Here is a 24,205-nt window from a genome sequence, read left to right on the forward strand (position 1 = left end):
ACGTCGAGAGAAATTAAGAAAGACTTCTAGCAGCCTGTGTGGCAAACTTGGGCAGAGGTCCAGAGGATGGGCAGGTTATGATCTCCTACATTATCAGGCACACATACACATCAATGAGATCACAAATCTATTGGCTAACCAAGTCTTCAAAAGAATTTAGCTTAATATAATTTTTTAAATTCAATAAAATAATCAGTCAAAATAAAAACAAAAGTTGAATAATATTTGCTTTTATTTTTGCTAGTTTTAAATGCCTTCTCTTATGTTTTTCACCTTATGAGTTTTACGATAAAGGACTCGAGTTCTGACCCACATATCACACAGATAACAAACATTTTATAACAACGATGTTGAGTTATGTCCTAACCATGAAAACACAAAGACCCTGCTCTCTCTCCAAATTCAAGTGACAAGTTATCTGATAACAATGTTTTCATCTACTAAAAGTTAATTGAAACTCTAGGACTCCATGCTAAATCTACAACACACAAACAACTTAAGGTAAGTGGTTGTCCTTCAACCCAGATTCTAACTTTCTCAAATGTAAATGCTTGTTATGGACTTCAGTTTCATTACCTTGTGGGAAACTGAAGGGTGAAGACCCTCTTCATCAAGTAAACAGCACTTGTTATCATTTTCCTTCGGAAACCATTTAATATTATTTCTAAGCAAAACAGAAATCTAAGTTGCAGCCTATACAAGATGGGAATTCGTTTTAAGGACTTAGAATATACTTACAGAAAAGTCAAGAATTTTTTTAATGAGTGAAAGTTTTCAATAATGATGACATTTATGTAGACCTTTAAAATTTGTACGGTGATTTATATTATCTCATTTGTTTCTTATAACCCTTCTAGAAAGCACTTATGGTTATTATCCCTATTTTACAGATGATGAAACTGAGGCTCAGCAAGATTAAATCACACGAACCATAAGTATATGAGGTAGAATCTGAATCCAAGTCTTCATGACTCTGAGTTCAATCAATTAAAAAAAATAACTAATAGAACTTAGCAGACCACAAATAAAACTTCTTGTCTGGTCTTTCTCAAACATATAGACACAGAAGAGAATTTATTATACAGGCAATAAAAACTCATCTTAAAGTTTTTTTTAATTTTTAAACCAAAGAATTTCAAGCTAAGGAAATACTATAAATTATGCTTTCTTAAGCACTTGAAATTATTTTAGGAAATTTAATTGTGACAGTTCAAAAATGGTTCTGATTAGAAGCATGCATACATGCAATTTATATAGATAATCTGACTTATATGATGCTCCTTAAAAAAAAAAAAAGTAAATGTATAAACCAACGAGGTTTTTTCAAAGCATTGTGCTCATTGCATAGCTATTTCTTTTTCTTTGTCCTTTAAAATTCTCTAGTATAACTTTTGGTCATGATCATGTAATATAAAATAAATTCTTCTTGAGAAACCTTTATATAATAGTGCACATGCTCATGCTCACACACACACACACACACACACACACACAAATACAAACACAAACTGTACTCTGGTTATGAAATCCAAAGTACTTCTGACAGAAATGGGAACTATTTTTAAATGATAAGCTGAGGTGAAGCAAAAAATTCCATTTTATTTCTCCTGTTCCATGGTATCAGCTAATAGCTAACATTTTAATTTTTTTAAATGCCTTTGGGGGCTAAGAGAATCAAAAAAAAAAACCTTAGTCCAGTAAGATAAGGTAAGGATTCTTCTGGCATCTCTGAATTACCTTTTGGTTTTGATTTCAGTTTTTGTTCAATTGAAACTGTCTCGATATCAAGTTCTTTCTATATGCAGTGTGTGTGGCTAATTCTAATTCCATGGAAAGGTACAAACCCATACCATAGCTTTGCTCCAATGGTGCAATGCACTTTTAAATAACCTGGGTGTGTAATATTCTTTTCAGACTCTGTAACAAATCAGTGGTTTATAATGTTGGGAAACAACATAGCTTTACTGTGATTGAAATGAAAAATATTTATCTAATGGGTCATAGGTTTGAAATTTTCTAAGTTACATAATCCATTCACTTTCTAAGAATTGGATTTTAAAATGTTAGAACTACAGTATGTATCCAACTCATAGTATATCTCCAATAAATAGATGGATGTAATAACCTTTATCATAAATCATCTACCTCATAGGTGGGCTTTGCTAAAAAATCTGTGATGCTGCAACTCTTTACCAGAAGGAGTCAGGCCATAAAGAAGTGCTGAAATTGGGTGGGGCTGAAGAGTTTGCATTTTTTCCCCTATTTATCACTAACATGGAAATCCAAGATGTGGGATTCTATATTGGGGAGGGACATTCTATAAGTTTTGTTTGTACTACCTCGAATGACATCATCCACAATATATCTAAACCATTAAAAGATTGGTCACACCAGCATCTGCCAAGATCATCATTGAAATAACTGCAATAAAACGAGAGCAGTCATGGAAAGGCACCCTACCATATCAGCATCTGATAAAATTATGGAAGATTATAGGGGAAAGGACATGCTGTGGGATCATATTTCTCCTGTCACTACAGTCTTTGCTCCTTAAAGAACTAAGAGGCATTCGCTGTCTAGTCATTTCAAGAACATTACAAAACGGAGGCATCTGGCCAAAAAACAAAAACAAAAACAAAACCCACCTCTTTCGCTTCACTGTCCATCTTGCTTAAGCCCATTTCCTTGCAACCCCCATTCTAAAAATAAAACGATTTCTTTCCGATCGGGTTAGTGCCAATGAGATGGTAACAGTGACAACACCCCTTGATAGTTCCACATGCTGAATACACCCTATCTGAGAGGCTTCATGCTTTAGACCATGCATCCATTATAAGTCCTTGTTTCTTAAATGTTCTCAGTGCACAGCAGTTTCCACCTGTCTTTTTTTTAAAGAATCGAATAGAAAGCTACTGAGCTCCTCATGCTTATTAATACAGCTTGTCAATTCTAAATCTTCTATTATTTCACACACACACACACACACACACACATACACCAATAAAATACCTTTTTGGGTCTTCTTCTCCTCTGACTACAACCATTGAATTTTTCCCCACTGTCACTCTTTTGAGCTGCCTCTTCGTTCATCATATTGAACAGTTTTGAAAGAAAAGAGCGCTGCCATTAAAACCTCCCGACTGTACAGACCACTAGCGAGTGTGTCACTTAACTGGAGGGAAGGAGGAGGAGAAGGAGGAGGGGTGGGGAAGGGGCACGCACTGGGAGGGTAAGTACGATGACGTTGCCATGACAGCAGCTGCCACAACTGTTTATCTGACTGCATTGTTAAATCTGATTCAACCAATTACCATCAGAGGCTGGTTACAATGAAGAAAGCCTTGAGCAAAGAATGCTGGATTCAGGATTAGGATGGTTGGTATTTGACACTCCTCTTTTTGATGAACTATAAAATGACAAACATAACCAACAAACGATTTTATTCCTACAGGTACCTTAACATGGACCAAATTCCAGGAATAGTAGACAGAAACAATCATGAATTATGTTTCTTGTTTCTAAACCTTGCTAGGTACATTTTTTTCCTTAAAGGAGAGGGAATGACCACTAACTTAGTAAAATAAATATAATTAAGTTAAATTCATAACTTTATAAGGGTTTCATTCTTCTAAATTCCCAATTGTCTACTTTTCTTTCTATGAGCAACTATAGGAAAAAGCTCCACCACTGAAATATTAGGTTAGGAAAGTATACACCTTGGTATATGCAAAATTAAAATTAATTTTGAATACAGTTACAGATCCATAAAAGGGTGGTGTATATAAGCATATATATACTCCTCACACACTTTCATCCCATTGTCAAGAGAAAGAATGATGTAAAAAGATGGTATACAGACAGTACTCAGCTCCCAAAAGCCAGTCTTAGAAGCATCCCTTAGATACAAACAGACACTTCAGATCTAGACTAGTCCCATCTCAGGTGAGTGCTTTATAGGAATGGAGACACCCTGCTGCCAGAATTGTCTCTGTCCTGCTGTCTTTAAGGCTGCTCCCACTCCCCACCACCACATCCTACTTGAACTACCCTCCATTTTTCTCCTATTCCTTCCATCACATATTCTGTTCTGCAGGAACCTACCTTACTGAAGATGGATTTTTGTGTGGGTTAACATAATTCCATTGAGTTCAAATTCTTCCTCATTTACAAGTTGTGTGACCCTGGACAAATGACTTAACCTCTCCCTGTCTCAGTTTACACATCTGTAAAGTGAAGATCATAATAGCACCTAACTCACAGGGTTGTTGTGAGGAAAAAAATGAGATAACATGCAAAAACACTTTATAAACCACAGTGATATGTAAATGCTATTACAATTATTATTACCTCCCCAAATTTTACCACCTCCTTATTGCACAAGACCCCATCTTCTTTCTCTATCTACCTTCAACCTTTTGCTCTCATGGCCAATCTTGTTCTACTCTCCCTAAACTCTATCTCCCCTCTATGGATATTTAATCTTAATGGATGTCCCCCAATATGAGCTTATTAGCATCAGAGTCTCTGTGCCCTTATCAGCTTCCCCACAGGAAGAGCTGCTGAACTCCCCTGTCCCTCCTCCTCCTTATATACCCTTACAGGCACTACCACATTGTCTTTATTCTCCAATCACAAGAATTCCCAAGCTTTCCCCACTAGAGACCATGCAGTGGTCACCATCAAAGTCAGCCCTTCCTTAATTGTCTCTGTATCAAGGGAATCCCCTTGTGTGGCTGATACCATAGGAAAGGAAAAGGAGGGGGATGAAATCCCCCCTGCCTAAAGGGGTACTAGAGGAGGGTTAGAGCAGAGGAAAGGGGATTCTTGTCTAGAGACTGAAACCAAGGAGACCCAACTGGTACTCTATTTTTCCAAAGAAACAATAGAAAACTATAGTACAATTAATGCTGTGGTTTGAGTTGCATTATAGATTAAACACGCTTTTGTGGACCAGCAGGGGATTTAACCTTCATTTGAAACAATGTTTCTGTAGGGAAATACATTCCATTCTTTTTTGAAACATAGCCTGTTTTTAAGTTGAAGACCGCCTTTATGAAAATGACTGGTGTGGTTAGCTCCAGCCAGGGTCACAGCTACATGAGAGATTGAAGGATTGTCTATTTGACTGATTCTCAGATCCAACTCTAACACTCCCCTCGCCGGTTACGTATAAGGTGAAAGGTAAAATTTTCATTGCTACTCTGGCATTACCAGATCAACAGCAGGTCCTTTGCACCTTCACGATGCTACTTGGGACATTCTTTTTGTATTGAATTGGAAAGAAGTTACAGAAAGCTTTACATATGTCATTTCATTTGATAATCACAATAACCTTCTGATGTAGGTGCCATTATGATCCCCATTTTACAATGAAGATACAAAGGCTGAGAAAGGTTAAGTGACTTGCCCAGGGTCACACAGCTGACAAGTGGCTGAGGCAGAATTTTAACTAAAGTTTTTGTGATTCTGAGTCTGGCCCTCTATGCTCTATACTCTCTAATCATGACAGATGTTGATTGTGAATTTCATGGACAGCCTCCTCCTAGTCCCCACCATGAAGGAAGGGAGAGAGTGGTATTCCTACTATAAACAGATATATAATATCTCATGAAAATTTACACCCCGAAGTAGAAAATAAAAACTTACAAAGTAAACAACAATTTGGAAACTTTAAACTTTACCACACCTAATATGATGCCAGAAGGTAGATCTGTATTCAGGGAATTCTTAATAAGCATTTTCCTCATTTACCATAAATTTGCACCTACAGTATAAACTTCCCAAGAATGAATTGCTCATCCTTTGGAGTTCCTTTAAAATCTTCCAATGATCTCATACACCTCCAAGAGCTCCAAGGAATATGCAGCATATGGGAATATTTATGTTTTAAAGGATTTTTAGGACATCCAGGAATTGTAAGAATCTAGGATGAAGGGTAACTGCTTCCTAAATATAGTTGGTAAGGCTGAGATAGGATGAAAGGAAACAGAATTGAGTTACAAAGAGACACATCCCTACAGAATCTCCTGTTTTAGAATAATGTAAGAGAGATATGCATGGATACCTCTTTCGACAAACGGAAAATGTACTTCATGGGCACAGAATTTGAGTAGAGAACATTAATTTTAATATCCTCATTCTATCTTATTAAATCCTTAATCAGAAACAACACAGTATTACAAAATCTGGCACATCCTGCCTAACTGACTAAAAGTTTTTTGTTTTTTGTTTTTTTTAATGTGTGATTCACCCCACTATTATAAAGGATTTTAAGATGATATAAATGAGAAGTAATTGTAAAGGGTCTGGTACCAGTAGCCATGCTGAATAGCTGAAATGGAATATTAGGGTAAAAAAAAAAAGGAACAAGGAGATTATTTTGTCTAATGTCCTCTTTTAAAAATTAGCAAACAGGAGGGGGCGGAGCCAAGATGGCGGAGTAGAAAGCCGCACATACACATAGCTCTGAACCCACAACCCATAGAATGGCTACAGGGAAGTAACTCACGGCGAATTCCGCACCCAGAGGCCACGGAACATTGGAGCGAGGGAGATTTCTGTTCTGGAGAGACCTGCAAACCTCTCGCAGGGGGGTCCTTCGCGCTGCAGACTGGGCGCGGGGACTGGGAGCTGAGTGCAGCCCTGCCGCGGCCGCGGCACCGAGAGGAAAAGATCCGAGCAGGCTTCACAGACAGGATCTCCAGCGGCCACGCGGGTCCCTCCACCCACAGAGGGATCTGCAAACCTCTCGCAAAAGGTCCGTCGCACTGCAGACACAAAGCCCAGCCCAGACCTGCTGCGGCCACGGCGGCACCGAGAGAAACAGATCCGAGCAGGCTTCAGGGACGGGATCTCCAGCGGCCACACAAGTCCCTCCACCCACAGGTGACAGGGGTGGGTGAGAGAGTCTCTTTGGCAGGTCGAGAGGGGAGTGGGGTGCCCCCATAATTCAGCCCCCCCCCCGGGAGGTAGAAGCTGAGAGGCGGCTGCAGACAGGGGCTCCCCAAGCGGGTGGGAGCCTGAATCCATTGCGGAAGGTCTGTGCATAAACCCCCTGAGGGAACTGAGCCTGAGAGGTGGCCCTGCCCGACCTGACCACCTGAACTTAATCTCACACTGAATAGCAGCCCTGCCCCCGCCAAAAGCCCTAAGGCTGGAAGCAGCATTTGAATCTCAGACCACAAACACGGGCTGGGAGGATCAGGAGGTGAGGTGGGTGTGAGGAAAATATTCAGAGGTCAAGTCACTGGCTGGGAAAATGCCCAGAAAAGGGAAAAGAAATAAGACTATAGAAGGTTACTTTCTTGGCGAACAGGCATTTCCTCCCTTCCTTTCTGATGAGGAAGAACAATGCTTACCATCAGGCAAAGACACAGAAATCAAGGCTTCTGTGTCCCAGCCCACCCAATGGGCTCAAGCCATGGAAGAGCTCAAAAAGAATTTTGAAAATCAAGTTAGAGAGGTGGAGGAAAAGCTGGAAAGAGAAATGAGAGACATGAAGTCAAAGCATGAACAGCAGATCAGCTCCCTGCTAAGGGAGACCCAAAAAAATGTTGAAGAAATTAACACCTTGAAAACTAGCCTAACTCAATTGGCAAAAGAGGTTCAAGAAGCCAATGAGGAGAAGAATGCTTTGAAAAGCAGAATTAGCCAAATGGAAAAGGAGATTCAAAAGCTCACTGAAGAAAATAGTTCTTTCAAAATTAGAATGGCACAGATGGAGGCTAATGACTTTATGCAAAACCAAGAAATCACAGAACAAAGAGAGAAGAATGGAAAAATGGAAGATAATGTGAAATATCTCATTGGAAAAACAACAGACCTGGAAAATAGATCCAGGAGAGACAATTTAAAAATTATGGGACTACCTGAAAGCCATGATCAAAAGAAGAGCCTAGACATCATCTTTCATGAAATTATCAAGGAAAACTGCCCTGAGATTCTAGAACCAGAGGGCAAAATAAATATTCAAGGAATCCGCAGAACACCGCCTGGAAGAGATCCAAAAAGAGAAACTCCTAGGAACATTGTGGCCAAATTCCAGAGTTCCCAGGTCAAGGAGAAAATACTGCAGGCAGCTAGAAAGAAACAATTCAAGTATCGTGGAAATACAATCAGGATAACACAAGATCTAGCAGCCTCTACATTAAGGGATCGAAGGGCATGGAACAGTATATTCCAGAAGTCAAAGGAACTAGGACTAAAACCAAGAATCACCTACCCAGCAAAACTGACTATAATACTTCAGGGGAAAAAATGGTCTTTCAATGAAATAGAGGATTTTCAAGTATTCTTGATGAAAAGACCAGAGCTGAAAAGAAAATTTGACTTTCAAACACAAGAATGAAGAGAACCATGAAAAGGTGAACAGCAAAGTGAAGTCATAAGGGACTTACTAAAGCTGAACTGTTTACATTCCTACATGGAAAGACAATATTTGTAACTCTTGAAACATTTCAGTATCTGGGTACTGGGTGGGATTACATGCACACACGCTCACATACATAGAGACAGAGTGCACAGAGTGAATTGAATAGGATGGGATCATACCTTTAAAACAAAATGAAATCAAGCAGTGAGAGAGAAATATATTGGGAAGAGAAAGGGAGAAATTGAATGGGGCAAATTATCTCTCATAAAAGAGGCAATCGAAAGACTCATTAGTGGAGGGATAAAGAGGGGAGGTGAGAGAAAAACATGAAGTCTACTCTCATCACATTCCACTAAAGAAAAGAATAAAGTGCACACTCATTTTGGTAGGAAAACCTATCTCACAATACAGGAAAGTGGGGGAGAAGGGGACAAGCAGGGTGGGGGGGATGATAGAAGGGAGGGCATGAGGAGGAGAGTGCAATTCGAGGTCGACACTCATGGGGAGGGATAGGATCAAAAGAGAATAGAAGTAATGGGGGACAGGATAGGTTGGAGGGAAATATAGTTAGTCCTATACAACACAACTATTATGGAAGTCATTTGCAAAACTACACAGATATGGCCTATATTGAATTGCTTGCCTTCCAAAGGGAAGGGGTGGGGAGGGAGGGAGGAAGAGAAGTTGGAACTCAAAGTGTTAGGATCAACTGTCGAGTAATGTTCTTGCCACTAGGAAATAAGAAAAACAGGTAAAGGGGTATAGAAAGCTATCTGCCCCTACAGGACAAAAGAGAAGATGGAGACAAGGGCAGAGAGGGATGATAGAAGAGAGAGCAGATTGGTCATAGGGGCAATTAGAATGCTTGGTGTTTGGGGGGGGAGGGGATAAAAGGGGAGAAAATTTGTAACCCAAAATTTTGTGAAAATGAATGTTAAAAGTTAAATAAATAAATTTAATAATAAAAAAAAAAATTAGCAAACAGAAGGGCAGAAGTGACTTGATTGAGGTCACACAGCCAGTTAGCAGCAAAGTTGAAACTAGAACTAGTCTCCTAAGGAGGAATTCAGTATTTCTTTATAATATCTCTATTAACAAACAAAAACAAAACACTTTAAGACAATCTCAATTTGCTTAAATTCATACAGAATTTTTATTCAGTATTATTTGAAATTAAGAAGCCATTGGCAATAGCCTTATCCTCTTCACTCTGTACCATATTTATGGAGGGAAAAGTAATTAATTTGTGAAATTTTGTCAGTTTCAGCTTGCCTAAGGGGAATCCATCAGGGAATATAGTACAAATGGCTCATTGCCTCAACCTAGGCCCACATTTAGCAAAAAGCTGAATACAGTAATATCAAATACTCAGTTTGTGTAAATATCAACAAATAGTAATTGGAAATTAATGTGAAATTTAATATAATCACAAAGTAAATGTTTTTGTAAGTGCACCAACCCATACCTAAGCTATTACTGACTGAGTCAAGTTATTAGGGCATATTGTCATCTGCTTAACTGAAAGCTTTTTCTACTCAGCCTCTTGTGGAGTTAGCTCTAGAAAACCACTGTTATAATTGGGTTTCCCTATGGAAATAAATGGTACATTGGGGCAGGCCATGTCCTTGACAGATATTTTCCCCCAATCAGAGATAACTTTACTGCTGTAAGCATTATTCAGTTGTCAAAATCTTTAAATGGGTTACATTAAACATATCATTTTTTCCCTTACCCATAAGGATTATATGTTTATTGATAAACAGGCCACAGAAGTGACAAATGCTCATTTGTTTAATCTCATGCAAATCCAGGTCCTCTTACAATGTATATGTATAAAACAGAGTGCGACAAATGAATGTAATAGAATATTATCATGAATGACATCAATGAAGGATTCAGAAAAGCATAGGGATATAACATACATGGCTACAATAATATACATGAAAGAAAAAACCACTAGAACACAAATCAGACTAAGTGTGAACACCAATCTTAGTTCCAGAAGACTACAGTTAATGCATTTTGCTCCTCTTGGTAGAGGGATGGTAGACTATAGGAGTGAGGTATGTGCAGTCACTATGAGGAGTATAAGATGTAGTGTTTGCTTTCAGGAAGTTTATAATCTCATTGGGGAAACAAGATACACACATATGAAACAACTATATAACAACCTATGATTAAAAAGTAAAGTGAGTGGTAGGGAGAATAGTAACACCAAATAAGATTTTTTTATATAGAGTTCAAAGTTTATAAAGAGATTCACTGTCTATAGTGAAAACACTCAAAGAAATTACAATCTGCCATAGCTTTAAATTTGTTTTAAGGTTTAAAAATTGTTTTTAAAATATTGTTTAAAATGTTTTAAGGCTTAAAAAGCACTTTTCGCACATCAGATCTTCTATCATTTATATATTTTATTTCACAGCCACTCAGTTAAGATAGATCTGCACAAGCTGAGGACCCTGGTCTCTGGAGAGGCTGTGACTTGCCCAAGGCCACTTGGAAAGATCCTACATTTCTATAAAAGAAACCATTTCTCTAGGTCAATCACTTCCAGTTCTGAACAAGGGACAAAGGGGGGGGGGGGGGTGTTGTTTATTCGTACAATACTCATTCACAAAATGAAGACTCCAAATTGAAGGCCTGCCAATATATGGAAGCTACAATACTATATTTCTTGGGCTTAACTTTAATTCCAAATGGCTGAAGTCACCACAATAGGGTCCCTGAGTTAAACCTTATTTTGTTCTGTCAAATCCCAGAGTAGGGAAATTTGTTCTCTGCCCACCATACTCCATCAGCACTTCTTTTTCCATAAGTGCTCAGTTTATTCACAAAACTTAATAAGTACTTTATAATTAGCTTCCAGATTCAATAATTCAATTGATTTGAATGGGTGATAATGAGTTAATATTGCTGCTCTTATCAATGAATATATCTCCATTTTAACAGAGCCCTTATGTGTAACTCCTATTGGTGGGGATTTGGGGTAATATGGGAAACCAATTGGAACAAGGAGAATCCTTACCCATCATCACATTTCATTAGGAAGCCACTACTCTGACTATGTCTAAATCTGGCCATACTGGTCCTTTTGTGTTTTCTTCAGAAATAAACTCAGAGGGTTGGATTAAGATCATTTCCAAGATCTCCTCCAGCTCTAATGGCCAACGATTAAGGTATAATGATTGAAAAAACCCTTCATTCATTGGCCAGAATACAGACTGTAAAGAGCATATATAGGAAACAAATACCTGAGGTAAGGTACAAAAAAGATTTTGTTTTTATAGTGCATGCCTTGCTGACAATATTAGCCTTACTTTGACATCTGGGCTACTTAACATTTTTGATTCTAGAATACTAGAGAAATTGGGAATTAGTAATACATTTTCTCATGATAGTAATTCATACAAAAGACAGTATGGCACAATAGAGAAGAGGGTCAGGCTTGATGCCAAGAGCCCTTGAATTCAAATCCCTCCTTTGAGTCACGTGACTCCTAGGCAAGTCACTTCCCATATCAGTACTCTAGGCAATTCTCTAAAAATAGAAGTGGCAGAGTAGATATCCACCTATAGAGGGTAGAGTAGAGGAAGACAGAGCTATGGTTTCCTCATCTGGAAACTATACCTTCTGCCATTTAAATCACTGGTCCACTTGCTGGCTCTATTCCTATAAAGTTAATCAGTACTTCCCCATTTATTGCCTATAACTAAGGGAGGGGGGCGTGAATAGTTTCCTTCTGTCCCTAATTACTGCTTTAGATTATTCACTTATAGAGGGAAAGGGACATATTTATTTAGCTTTCTATGCCAAGTATTAATAAGACGACAATCCCACTGCTCCCATTTAGAGATGTTGGGGTCCCAAATGGAAACAACTCCTCCTCTGTACCACTTTCTTGCATATTTATATGGCCATAACTGTTTCTGATCCCCATTAGGACAAGGTTCCTACACAGAGCTCTGGTGCTAAGTCATGTCTAGGGGGACAATGAAGGCATTTTTCATGTTAATAACGATGAAATAACATATATTCTAGTCTTCTAAATCAGTTGTGTCAAACTTAAATAGAAATGGATCTCTGCAACTACATAATGACTCTGAAAACCAAAAAACAAACACTATCTATGTTTTACTGTATTTTAATTTATTTGGTTAAATATTTCCCAATTAAATTTTCATCTGGTTCCTATGTACTCAGGAATGTTGTAGGTTGCATGTTTGACACTTTTGCTCTAAATCTTTTGCTTAATGTATCCATAGTCATAAAAGAAACAGTAAGGCACTATAGGAAAAAAACAACAACAATCTTGTAGTCACAAATCACTTTAAAATGCACAGTTTTACTCACAATAATCTGGAGTTGGTGGTGCAAGTATTGTTATACCCTTTTTTTAAAAAGGAGAGGCTGAAATTCAAACAAGTTAAGAGAGCTGCTGAAGGTCACATAGTTGTTAGATGGTGGAGCCAAGATTCAAACCCAAATCTCCTGACTCCAAAATTAAGATATTCTTGACATTACAACTGCTGTCAGGTTGATGCTTACTACACTTAAGGGCTCAAGTATTTTTCAAGTATTTTCCACATGCTTTCCAATGTTCACTCATTTCTACGTTGTTTGGCAATCTAGATCCATTTTAGCAATCTGCTAGAGGAGCAGAATGATATTTTGAAAACAGGTCTTGAGTGGAAGTCAAAAGACCCCTTTTAGCTCTGGTATGTGTGACCCTGAGCAAGTCACTTAACCTTGTATGCTTCAGTTTTCTCATCACATCTAAAATGATGTGGAGAAAGAAATGACCACTCCAGTATCTTGACGAAAAAAAACAAACAAACAAACAGAGTCATTAAGAGTCAAACATGACTGAAAATGACCGAACAATGACAAGGAGATATTAAATCTAAATTCATGTAGGGTATTAGTTTACTATATCTTTCAAGAGTCTCCAATTGAAGAAACTCTAATACAAATAGAAAACAGTTTTCAAGATAGGGTAAGACCGGGTGCTTTCTTGGTATTATGTGACAACTCCATTTTTGGAATTTTTTGTCCCCAGGGGAACAGCACACCATAGGACTTCAGATTTGGGAGAGACCTGAGAGGCCATCTTGTCCAGAGATGTCAAACACTTGCAGGTTTCAGTGCCAAATCAGATTAAAATATAATTGGGAAATATTAACAAAATAAGTACAAATATAATAAACGCAGAACATGCTAATTTGTGGTTTTCTGTATCAACATGCAGCCCACAGGGACCCCTATATATGCCTTAGTGGGCCCCCATTTTTATTTAATTTTTATACCACTGATCTAGCCCAACCCATACCAGAAAAAAATACATACTGCATACTCTTTTCAAAAAAAAAAAAAGTGATGATAGTTATCTTAATTTGGTATAAAACCTTCCTTGCAAACCAAACCTCAAGAGCTTCCCAAATATTACCAAAAGTAAAAAATAAATTTGTGTTCTTTAGCAGCAGCTAAGCTATGCTAAATGTTAGAGCCAGAAGAGTGTCATTTAGTACAAAGAATAATTCCCAAGTTGGTGGTTGGCAGAAGAAAAAGATTAATATTTCTACCTTTGAAGAGGAAAAGTCTCTGTGCAAACCCTATTTTGGGGAAATAGGACAGCAAGAGAGGGAAACCCTGTACTTCTCTATTTCTAGATATGCAGAGGATGCTGGTAGATCTAGCTCCATTATCAATCTAGAAAGTCCAGGTCTGAAGACCATAGCATGGATTCCCCACTGGATAAATCAAAATATGAGGGTGAGATTGGGAAATGGTGTTTTTTTGAGAAAACATTTGAGATTTCCTTGACATCCTCAAAGAAATAAGGTTAGTGAAATCTATCTCTTTAACCCTCTTCCCTGAACACCCTGGGGATGTGGAATAGAACCCCTAATGTTTTTAAGGTAGATGAGAAGTGCTTTTTGTTTTCCCTTGACTGTATAATATGTCAAGAATAGCAGGCAAACCTCATTCCTGAAATAAGAATTCACAGCGTTTAGTGACTTCAGCCCCACTAAGTATTATGCATGCTCTGGGTAACTAGACAACTCCTAAATCCTCAGGGCTATCCTTAAAGCCCTGATAGAACCTATTAGCTACACTCTAGAGAACAGTAAGCTGAGTGAGTGGGAGTTAGAATAAGGGACTTGGCGCCTAGGTTTCATTGCAAAATCTCAACAATGAAATGGAAAAACTACTGGTGTTTATCCTGCCTTGGACTTTGAATATACACGCTTTACTTCTGAAGCAAATCTGCATCCACAAGAGGGGATTATGTCTACCTACACAAATCCATCACAAGAAAACATGATCTGGATTCAAACAATTTTCTTGAGTTTTTTCCCCTCCAAAAATAACTAGTAGTGCAATAGTCTATGTTATTTCCAATGTGTTTTTTCAAGTACAGGTTACAGTATTAAGAGAATCCAAAGATGGATTTGATGGTTGCCTCTTTTGCATCCCCAGTGCTTTGCAAAGTGCCTAGCCAGAGCAGGATCTTGATCAAAGTTTATTGATTGATTAATTAATGGCATTCCCGTCATAGCTCACTTGGTTTTTAAGAATTCATAGTTTGCTCCCTTGCACATTCTTTTGGTGGTTTGGGAATACCTTTATTTATGAATGAAAGCATCCTTCCTCCTTCCTAAGTAAATATATTCCAAATAAAGCCAATAGTACAAAGAGAGAAAGACAAGAAGGACAAAGGAGAGCTGGGACAGATCTTCAAAGTGGTTTTGATTCAAGTTAATAAGAAGCTGATATTTAATCAATGCAGAAACTCAGACATTCTTTTGGATTGAGAGAGGAGTTAATCAATGTAATATGACCACATTGTAATTCTATTGAATAGGAACTACTTCCTATCACAGTTAGTTTTATTCAAATAAATACATTTTTGCCCTCTCGGTAAATAAACAAAATAATTTTAAGGGGGCAAAATGTAATTATGCTGGTGGGTTTTAAACATACCCTTGCATTTAATACTGAAAAGAGGCTTTAATTGTTGCATTCATTGAGGATTCTATGCTTCCTGAGCAATCTGACAAGGAAGATCAGCTGGGATTTTCCCCACTCTCTTTTAATGAGAGGTTTCTACTGGTTACCTTGTGATGAACCCTGCAGTTACATCTGTCCCACCCTGATAACAAAGAAACAAAAGAAGAAACCACTGGGCAAAGGCAGGGTTTCATCATTGATAACAACAAGTCATCAAATCAAACAGAAATAAAAAGAGAAGAAAGAACCACGGAAAATATCTTTATTTTTAATTCTATCTCCAAGACTAAGTCATATTTAAATAGCTTCTTTCCCAAAGGAGAGAGCTTGAAGTTAAACCATACTAGGTTACTAATAAGCAAGAAATCAGCCCATCTGCACATTATTCTGGAAGAATCCCCAGAGGCATCCTTGTTCCTTCCTAAATAAATATATTCCAAGTAAAACCAATGGTACAAAGAAAGAAAGACAAGTAGGACAAAGGAGAGCAGGGACAGACCTTCAAAGTGGTTTTGATTCAAGTTAATAAGAAGCTGATATTTACTAAATGCAGAAACTGACATCCTTCTAAGACTCCTAAAAATTGTGGTTTTTATCATAATTTGCACTGTGTGTTGTAGCAGAATTCCATTTTTAACTTAAAGTTTTGATTCCTAAACTTAAAATACATCACTATTCTCTGTAAATTCAATATTCTGGCAAGCAATTCAAACAATTATATAATCTAGACCTTCAAACAAGTGAACATCTAAACTGTCTAAGGAAAAAAGTGATTATTTGTTCTACTTCCCTTGGCACCTAATTTCAGAACTTTCTCATCCTGATATTCCACCAAAAACCCCCTTTTGTTTTAAGCCTATCTCCTTCTAATTTCAATATGAACAGTTGATAATGCATTAAAAAAACTTTTCTATATTTAAAGTAGTAACGATGCCTTGCATCGGTAAGAAATTTGTAAGTAAGACGGTAAGAAATTGTATTGAATTAAATTGAATTGTCATCCTATAGATGCATCTTTTCTAAGCGAAATAATCACAAATCTTTTAACCTTTCTCCAAATTTGACCTATGCCCCATTTCTTTAGTTATTCTGGTTATTCTCAGAACTTTCTTGTTTCTCCACATAATTTTCATTGCTGTGACTGAAAGGGAACACAATACTATAATAAGGGCCTTACTGATACAAACTATAGGCAGTATTGTGTGTAATGCGATTTTTCCCTCATAAAAAGGCATTGTATATTGCTAACACATACTCAGCTTGGGTCAACTAGCCCCTGGTATTTCTTCCATCATATCTGTCCCTAATTCAGTCCCATAAACTTAAAATATTATGCGCCATCTTATTCTTTTCATTTTCATCCAGTTTTTTAGGAGGATATTTTTCCTCCAATTTGTTAAGGTCATTTTGAAGTTTTGTTTTCATCTTTCAGAGTCCTGGTTGATTTAGCATTATCTTCCATTTGAATAAAGATATTTCATGTCATTTTGCACATGAATTAAAGATAAACAGACATGACCCAAGATTCATCTCAATGGGTCAACACTTGAAATTTCCCAACTTAAAAATGATTTGTCAAGATTTAAGCTTTGGGGTTAATCATCAGTATAGTTGTTTACCTGCTTCAGAGTAGCATACTCAAGTCCATGTTGTATTAGCACACATGGAAAAATGTCATGAAGGATGAAAATAAAAACAGTAAAAACTAGATCAATTAGATCTAATACTTCCTTCTGATTTTTATTCTGTCACTGTATCAGAGTAGATATAAAAAATCTATCCCTTTCTCAGCTTATCTCTGAAGATGAACTACCCGACTATTCACTTCAATTAAATTACTCATAATTCACTAAGTACACTTAATGTTATTTTCTAAAATATGTATTTCACAAGAGAAATCAGCCTAATTTTTTTCAAGGCAAACCCAATGATGTAATTTGGTAGTAGGTACCTCAGAAATTTATGCATTTCAACTGAAAAACATGTAATCATAAATAAAACATAAATAAGTTGATAGCAAATAAGAAATATGGGATGTGCATTTTGAAATATTCTATTGCTTCATGTTTGGGTAAAACTTCACCCCCTCAAAGTCTATCCAGGCAGAACATGAACCATCATTACCACAGTTAACCTTTCTATTGTGGTAAATTAAGATTTGAATGAAAGAATAAAGGTTTTGTTAAGCACTTACTATGTGCAGAGCACTGTGTCATGGGGATAATAAACAGTAAAGGAAGAAAGTCCCTGCTCTCCAGGGGCTCACATTGCAATGAGGGAGAAAACATATATGGAAGGTTTCTGCTATGAATAAGATGAAAAAGTCCCATGGTCTTTAGGGTGCAAGGGCAAAGTAGATTAGAAACGCCTCTTCTTTAATATAATATCCACTGATAAAATGAGAAGAGTTGCTGCTATTGAAGCATTTGACTTTGGTGGCCAAGGACTTTAGTGGCCAGAGCTTTCTGTTCTAAGTCCTCAGTAGGTGTGGCTGCAGCACAAGCAGGAGCAGCTGTCAGGATATATCCCTGCAAGGGTTACAAGCCAGGATGATGGCCAAAATGTTATCCCCAAAGTTCTTGGATTCAGGGTCCTGAGCTCTCTCCATCAGGGAGATGGTGCTCAAAGTGAGGGTGATTGTCTTACTTGCCTGCCTCTTATTTCTCCCTCAGGATGCCTTGGCAGTTTCAGCTCAGGCTGTAGCACATGGCAGTTGGTTTATAAATGTTTCAGAAGAATCCAGTGAAAAGGTGATTTAAGTATTATTATCCCTGTTTTAAGGATGTGAAGGTTGACACTCAGATGGGTTAAATAATTTCCTCCTGGTTCCACAGCTAAAAAGTATGAGGCAGGGCTGAAATCAGGTCACCTACCTCCAAACCCGAATGCTTTCAATTCACCATGTCTACTTTCATAAGGAAAGACAATGTCTTAAACAAACCTTCCCTTCATGAACAATCAATATTTTGGATATTAAAATAGCCTTAAGCTATTTTAAAGCATTTGACCTGGTGGAAAATGGAATTGATTGTAAGAAGACATGGTTTTAGTTTACAGCTGCTTTTGTGTGACCTTGGGTGTGTCACTTAACTTCCATAAAAAAAGTATACTATCATAAAATATTTATACTGCCCAAGATGAGAGGTTTACCCTGGGCGTCCTCCTCTTCCACTAACCTCCAGCTCCTGTTATTAATTTCAATCTTTTTTTCTACCCTTTCTCTATTTCCTGCCTTTATTTTTAATTCCACTCTGCCTATCTCTACACTCTGCCCTATATCCTCTCCCCATCTTCATTTCTAGAATTAAAATAAATCAATTACATTTCAAAGACAATTCTCCTTTAGATTTGCTTCATTTACCTTCTGTCTAAAACTACCACTTTGCTTCTCAATCTCTTCGTAAATGTCACTTTAGAACTAGAGATATTCTCTACATTTGCAAAAAGTACTTTCCTTCCATTGGTTTATCAAATTAACAACACTGGTCAATCCAACACAGGTGCTTTCCAGTGGGTAAAGTCTATGGTGCGATTTTACATTCTGAATTTTTTTCCTGTGGGGACACAAAATTCTAGGGGTGAGGAATAGTAGGATATGATTACTCTTCAACCAAAACTGGTAAATTTTACATGTAAAGACTTCTGAAATTAAAGAAGAAAATGATTTCATCCAAATATGATTAATCTTTGCAAATATTCGATTTCATTTACAATAGCCTTTTTAAAAAATTATAACATATTGCCTTGGGGAGGAGGAGGGAAGGGATGGAGGAGAAAAATTTGGTACTCACAGTTTTAGAAAAATGAATGTTGAAAACTATCTTTACTTATAATTGGGGGAAAACACTACCAAGGGAAAAAATATATAGCATATTACATAAGGGACCTATATGGGGAATACTCAATTTTCAAGTAACACAGTTTCCACAGAAAAGAATATTTATTATTTTAAAACCACATTGATATATATAGATATATATATATATTTACCAGACCTGTGAATATAATAATAATAATAGCTAATATTTGTTGTTGTTAAATCATTTCAGTTGTAGCCAACTCTTTGTCACTTTGTTTGGGTTTTTCTTGGCAGAAATACTGGAGTGCTTTGTCATTTCCTTCTCCAGCTCATTTTACAGATGAGGAAACTGAGGCAAGGGTTAAATGACTTGCCCAGAATCACACAGCTAGTTAGTGTCTGAAAGTAGATTTGAACTCAAGTCTTCCTAATGCCAGGTCCAGCTATCTACTCACTATATCACCTACCTACCTAACTAGGAATAAATTCCTTCTCCCAATACCAGTAGGCATCTATTTGGCAACTCTTGGTCTTAGAGAATCGCTTGAAACAATGAGAGATTAAGTGATGTGACAAAGAACACATAGAAAAACATCAGACGCAGGATGGGATTTAACACAGGTCTTCTTGATTCTGATTTCAGCTCTCTACCACTGAATACATTAAAATTGTTGAATGACTGTTATGACTTAAAAAGTTTACAAGAATAAATTTTCTAATTAAATCAAAGAAAAGTAGACTTGATGATTCCCAGCTTAGGACAGTTACTTTAATAAATGCTCATTGACTGACTGCCTTAGGGATATTGTTGAAGGCATTACATTTCCACATGGGAAGATGGTTTAGAGAAACTAAGAACTCTTTATGTCCAAAGATTCTAGGGTACTACAAGAATACACTTGACCTTTAACACTTGAAGCAAAGTTAACTTATATATTTATTTGGAATATCGTAACATGGCCACCCATCTATAGATTAACAGATCTATCAGAAAATATGAATATTTTATAACATATTTTATGATCTTTACCTCTAGACCATTTTCTTTTCCCCCCAAAAAAATTTAAAGATAAGACCTACCACTTTATGCAACATGTGACAATATACTGGAACTAATAAGTAAAGCTTTTCCTTCATCAAGCTGGCAAAGTCAGTGCGATCAAACAGCAAGTCATTTGGTTCTCACTCCTGATATTTGTTGCTGTTCAGTCATGTTCAACTCTTTGTGACCCCATTTGGAATTTCCTTGGCAAAGATACTGGAATGGTTTGCCATTTTCTTTTCCAGCTCATTTTACAGATGAAGAAATTGAGACAAATATGGTTAAATGACTTACCCAGTGTCACACAGCTAGATCTGAGGCTGGAATTGAACTCAGGTCGTCCTGACTCCATGGCCAGCACTCTATCTACTGTGCCACTTAGCTGCCCCCACCTGATATGCCTAATAATTATTTTCAAAGCAGTTTGACAAGCAAAAAAAAAAAAAAAGAAGAAAGTCTTTTGTTTGTTTACTCTAATACTTGTGTACAGGGAATTTCTGATTTGCCTGTTTTGCATCATACAATGTTGTTTACATATCAGTGTAAGAATTGGGGGAAACTGAAGATTTACCAAGACATTCATTCCACATAAAAAGAAACATACCAACTTTAAGCATGAAGTCAGGTTCATTACGCAGCAGCTTTCAGGAGGAACCATCACTGATACAAACAGATAAAGATGTATAATCAGCAAAAGTAACCACAGAGTATTCTTGGTGCAGTGCAGACTGTCTCCAGTATTATCTGCATTATAACCCAATCATCCTGAGGTTTCCTACATTATAAGGGCACTTTCCTGTGGGTCCTTTCACACACATTTGTGGGTCTAATCTTTGCTATACTATTGAATACACTAAAGTCAGGTTTATTGGTCCAAACAAAAGTGCACATGATTCAGTATCCACTAATCATAATAGTATATGTATAGTATATGTATGTATGTATACACATATATGTATACATGTCTATTCTACCACAAAAATGTGTCTTATGAATTGCTGATTTCAGCAAAGAATTCCAGAATTTTCCATTTGGAAGGAACTGTAGTAGTCATCATTATGTCAGAAAAGGGGTGTTACCTACAAGACAATGGAGAAGTAATGTTCTATCTTTTTCCCTGATGACCTCCAGTGTGTGGGAACTTACCCCCTACTCTAGGGTAGCTGCAATTGCAAGGATTTTTTTCCCTGCAGTAAGCCCAAATTTCCCTCTTGACAGCTTGCATCCATAGCTCTTGGCAGTTTTCATCCATCACTCCTAGCTCCACCTTCTAGGATCAAAGAGAACTCTAAGGCTCCTTCCATCCATCAGCCTGAGTTAGAGCCAGGTTTTGTGCTTCCTGCCCTGTAACTTTTTCATCTCAAGGCTGTTATTGGCTCATAGATCTACAGCTGGAAGGAACTATAAAAGTCATCTAGTCCAGCAATCTTATTTTACAGTTGGGGAAGCGATACCCAGAGAGTAACCTCTATGTGGCTTGTCTTAATGGCTTCTCTGTAATTATACTAATGATCTTTCCCCATCTCCATCGTGCATATTTCAATATTTCCAGTTCCTTCAGTTGATACTCACAAAGCATGGCAGATCAAAGTTCTTCATCATTAAAAGTGCCTTTCTCTAGATGTCCTCAAATTTATCAATGTTACCTAAGAGTACCTCCAGAACAGAACATAATACTCCCTCTATGATTCTGACCAGAGTGTACAAACCACATCCCAAAATACCGAAATGAAAAAGTCATATTAAAATAAGCCTTCCTTTGAAGGTATCATAACCATAAAGGGACTCTATTTCCCTCAAATATCTAGCATGAGAACACTCCCTCTATTTCTAAAACACCTTCTCTTTATTCAATAGCCTCTTTCAGTTTCCAATTGGATGTCCAAGCTCATGGAATACATGGTGTTTTCACAGCTTTTCCAACTGGTCCCCTCTTACTCCTTCTTTCTCCCAATCAAGCTACTGAATTACTGTTCTGAAGTTTTCTAATAACTTCCTCTAAGCCAAATCCAATGGACTCTGTTCTGTGTTTATTTTTCTTACCCTTGGCCATCAGCAAATCTCAATATTGCAAAGAACTCCTTTCAAATTATCTTCATTTGCTCTCAATTTTACTTATAATCCTCACTAGACTGTGAATTCTTCCAATTCAGGGACTGGTTTTTCTGTTTGTTTTTGTTGGTTTTTACCTTTCTTTGTATCCTCAGGGCTTAGCATAAAGTAAATGTCTAATAAATGCTTTTTTATGAACATATCTGATCTTTACTTCCAAAGCATTCTCCTTTGTAGATTTCCCTCTCATTTATTTTTTTTCTAGTTATATTTCTATTTCTTTTTGTTTTATTTAACTTTTAACATTCATTTTCACAAAGTTTTGGGTTCCAAATTTTCTCCCCATCTGTCCCCTCCCCCCACCCTAAAATACCGGGCATTCTAATTGCCCCTATCACCAATCTGCTCTCTCTTCCATCATCCCTCCCTTCCCTTGTCCCCATCCTCTCTTTTGTCCTGTAGGGCCAGATAACTTTCTATACCCCTTTACCTGTATTTCTTATTTCCTAATACCAAGAACACTACTCGACAGTTGTTCCTAAAACTTTGAGTTCCAACTTCTCTTCATCCCTCCCTCCCCACTCCTTCCCTTTGGAATGCAAGCAATTCAATATAGGCCATATCTGTGTAGTTTTGCAAATGACTTCCATAATAGTCGTCTTGTGTAAGACTAACTATATTTCCCTCCATCCTATCCTGCCCCCCATTGCTTCTATTCTCTCTTTTGATCCTGACCCTCCCCAAGAGTGTTGACTTCAAATTGCTCCCTCCTCCCATTGCCCTCCCTTCCATCATCCCTCCCACCCTGCTTATCCCCTTCTCCCCCACTTTCCTGTATTGTAAGATAGGTTTTCATACCAAAATGGGTGTGCATTTTATTCCTTCCTTTAGTGGAATGTGACGAGAGTAAATTTCATGTTTTTCTCTCACCTCCCCTCTTTTTCCCTCCACTAAAAAGTTCTCTGCTTGCCTCTTGTATGAGAGATAATTTGTCCCATTCCATTTCTCCCTTTCTCCTCCCAATATATTTTTCTCTGTCACCCCTTAATTTCATTTTTTTAAAGATATGATCCCATCCTATTCAATTCACTTTGTGCTCTCTGTCTCTCTGTGTGTGTGCGTGTGTGTGTGTGTATAATCCCACCCACTACTCAGATACAGAAAAGTTTCAAGAGTTTCAAATATTTTCTTTCCATGTAGGAATGTAAACAGTTTAACTTTATTAAGTCCCTTATGACTTCTCTTTGCTGTTTACTTTTTCATGCTTCTCTTCATTCTTGTGTTTGAAAGTCAAATTTTCTTTTCAGCTCTGGTCTTTTCATCAAGAATGCTTGAAAGTCCTCGATTTCATTGAAAGACCATTTTTTTTCCCCTGAAGTATTATACTCAGTTTTGCTGGGTAGGTGATTCTTGGTTTTAGTCCTAGTTCCTTTGACTTCTGGAATATCCTATTCCATGCCCTTCGATCCCTTAATGTAGAAGCTGCTAGATCTTGTGTTATCCTGATTGTATTTCCACAATACTTGAATTGTTTCTTTCTAGCTGCTTGCAAAATTTTCTCCTTGACCAGGGAACTCTGGAATTTGGTCACAATGTTCCTAGGAGTTTCTCTTTTTGAATCTCTTTCAGGCGGTGATCTGTGGATTCCTTGAATACTTATTTTGCCCTCTGGTTCTAGAATCTCAGGGCAGTTTTCCTTGATAATTTCATGAAAGATGATGGCTAGGCTCTTTTTTTAGATCATGGCTTTCAGGTAGTCCCATAATTTTTAAATTGTCTCTCCTGGATCTGTTTTCCAGGTCAGTTGTTTTTCCAATGAGATATTTCACATTATCTTCCATTTTTTCATTCTTTTGGTTTTGTTTTGTGATTTCTTGGTTTCTCATAAAGTCATTAGCCTCCATCTGTTCCATTCTAATTTTGAAAGAAC

General features: G+C 37.4%; 1 protein-coding gene across 33 annotated transcripts in view; it reads right to left on the bottom strand.

Annotated features, from left to right (window-relative positions):
* Window positions 1-24,205, bottom strand: part of ANK2 (ankyrin 2) — a 763,693-nt gene that overhangs the window by 417,560 nt on the left and 321,928 nt on the right. For 12 of the 33 annotated variants that reach the window (XM_072624645.1, XM_072624640.1, XM_072624633.1 and 9 more), the window contains exon 1: window positions 3,010-3,127. The exons of 3 other annotated variants lie outside the window; for them this stretch is intronic. In XM_072624645.1, the coding sequence (XP_072480746.1) occupies window positions 3,010-3,093 (84 nt within the window). In that variant the 5' untranslated portion in view covers window positions 3,094-3,127. Of the gene's footprint in view, window positions 1-3,009; window positions 7,190-24,205 lie in introns of those variants that run through there. 18 more of the 33 variants (XM_072624662.1, XM_072624658.1, XM_072624660.1 and 15 more) reach the window with 6 other exon arrangements.

This window comes from Notamacropus eugenii, chromosome 7, assembly GCF_028372415.1.
Source record: "Notamacropus eugenii isolate mMacEug1 chromosome 7, mMacEug1.pri_v2, whole genome shotgun sequence".
Taxonomy (NCBI): Eukaryota; Metazoa; Chordata; class Mammalia; order Diprotodontia; family Macropodidae; genus Notamacropus; species Notamacropus eugenii.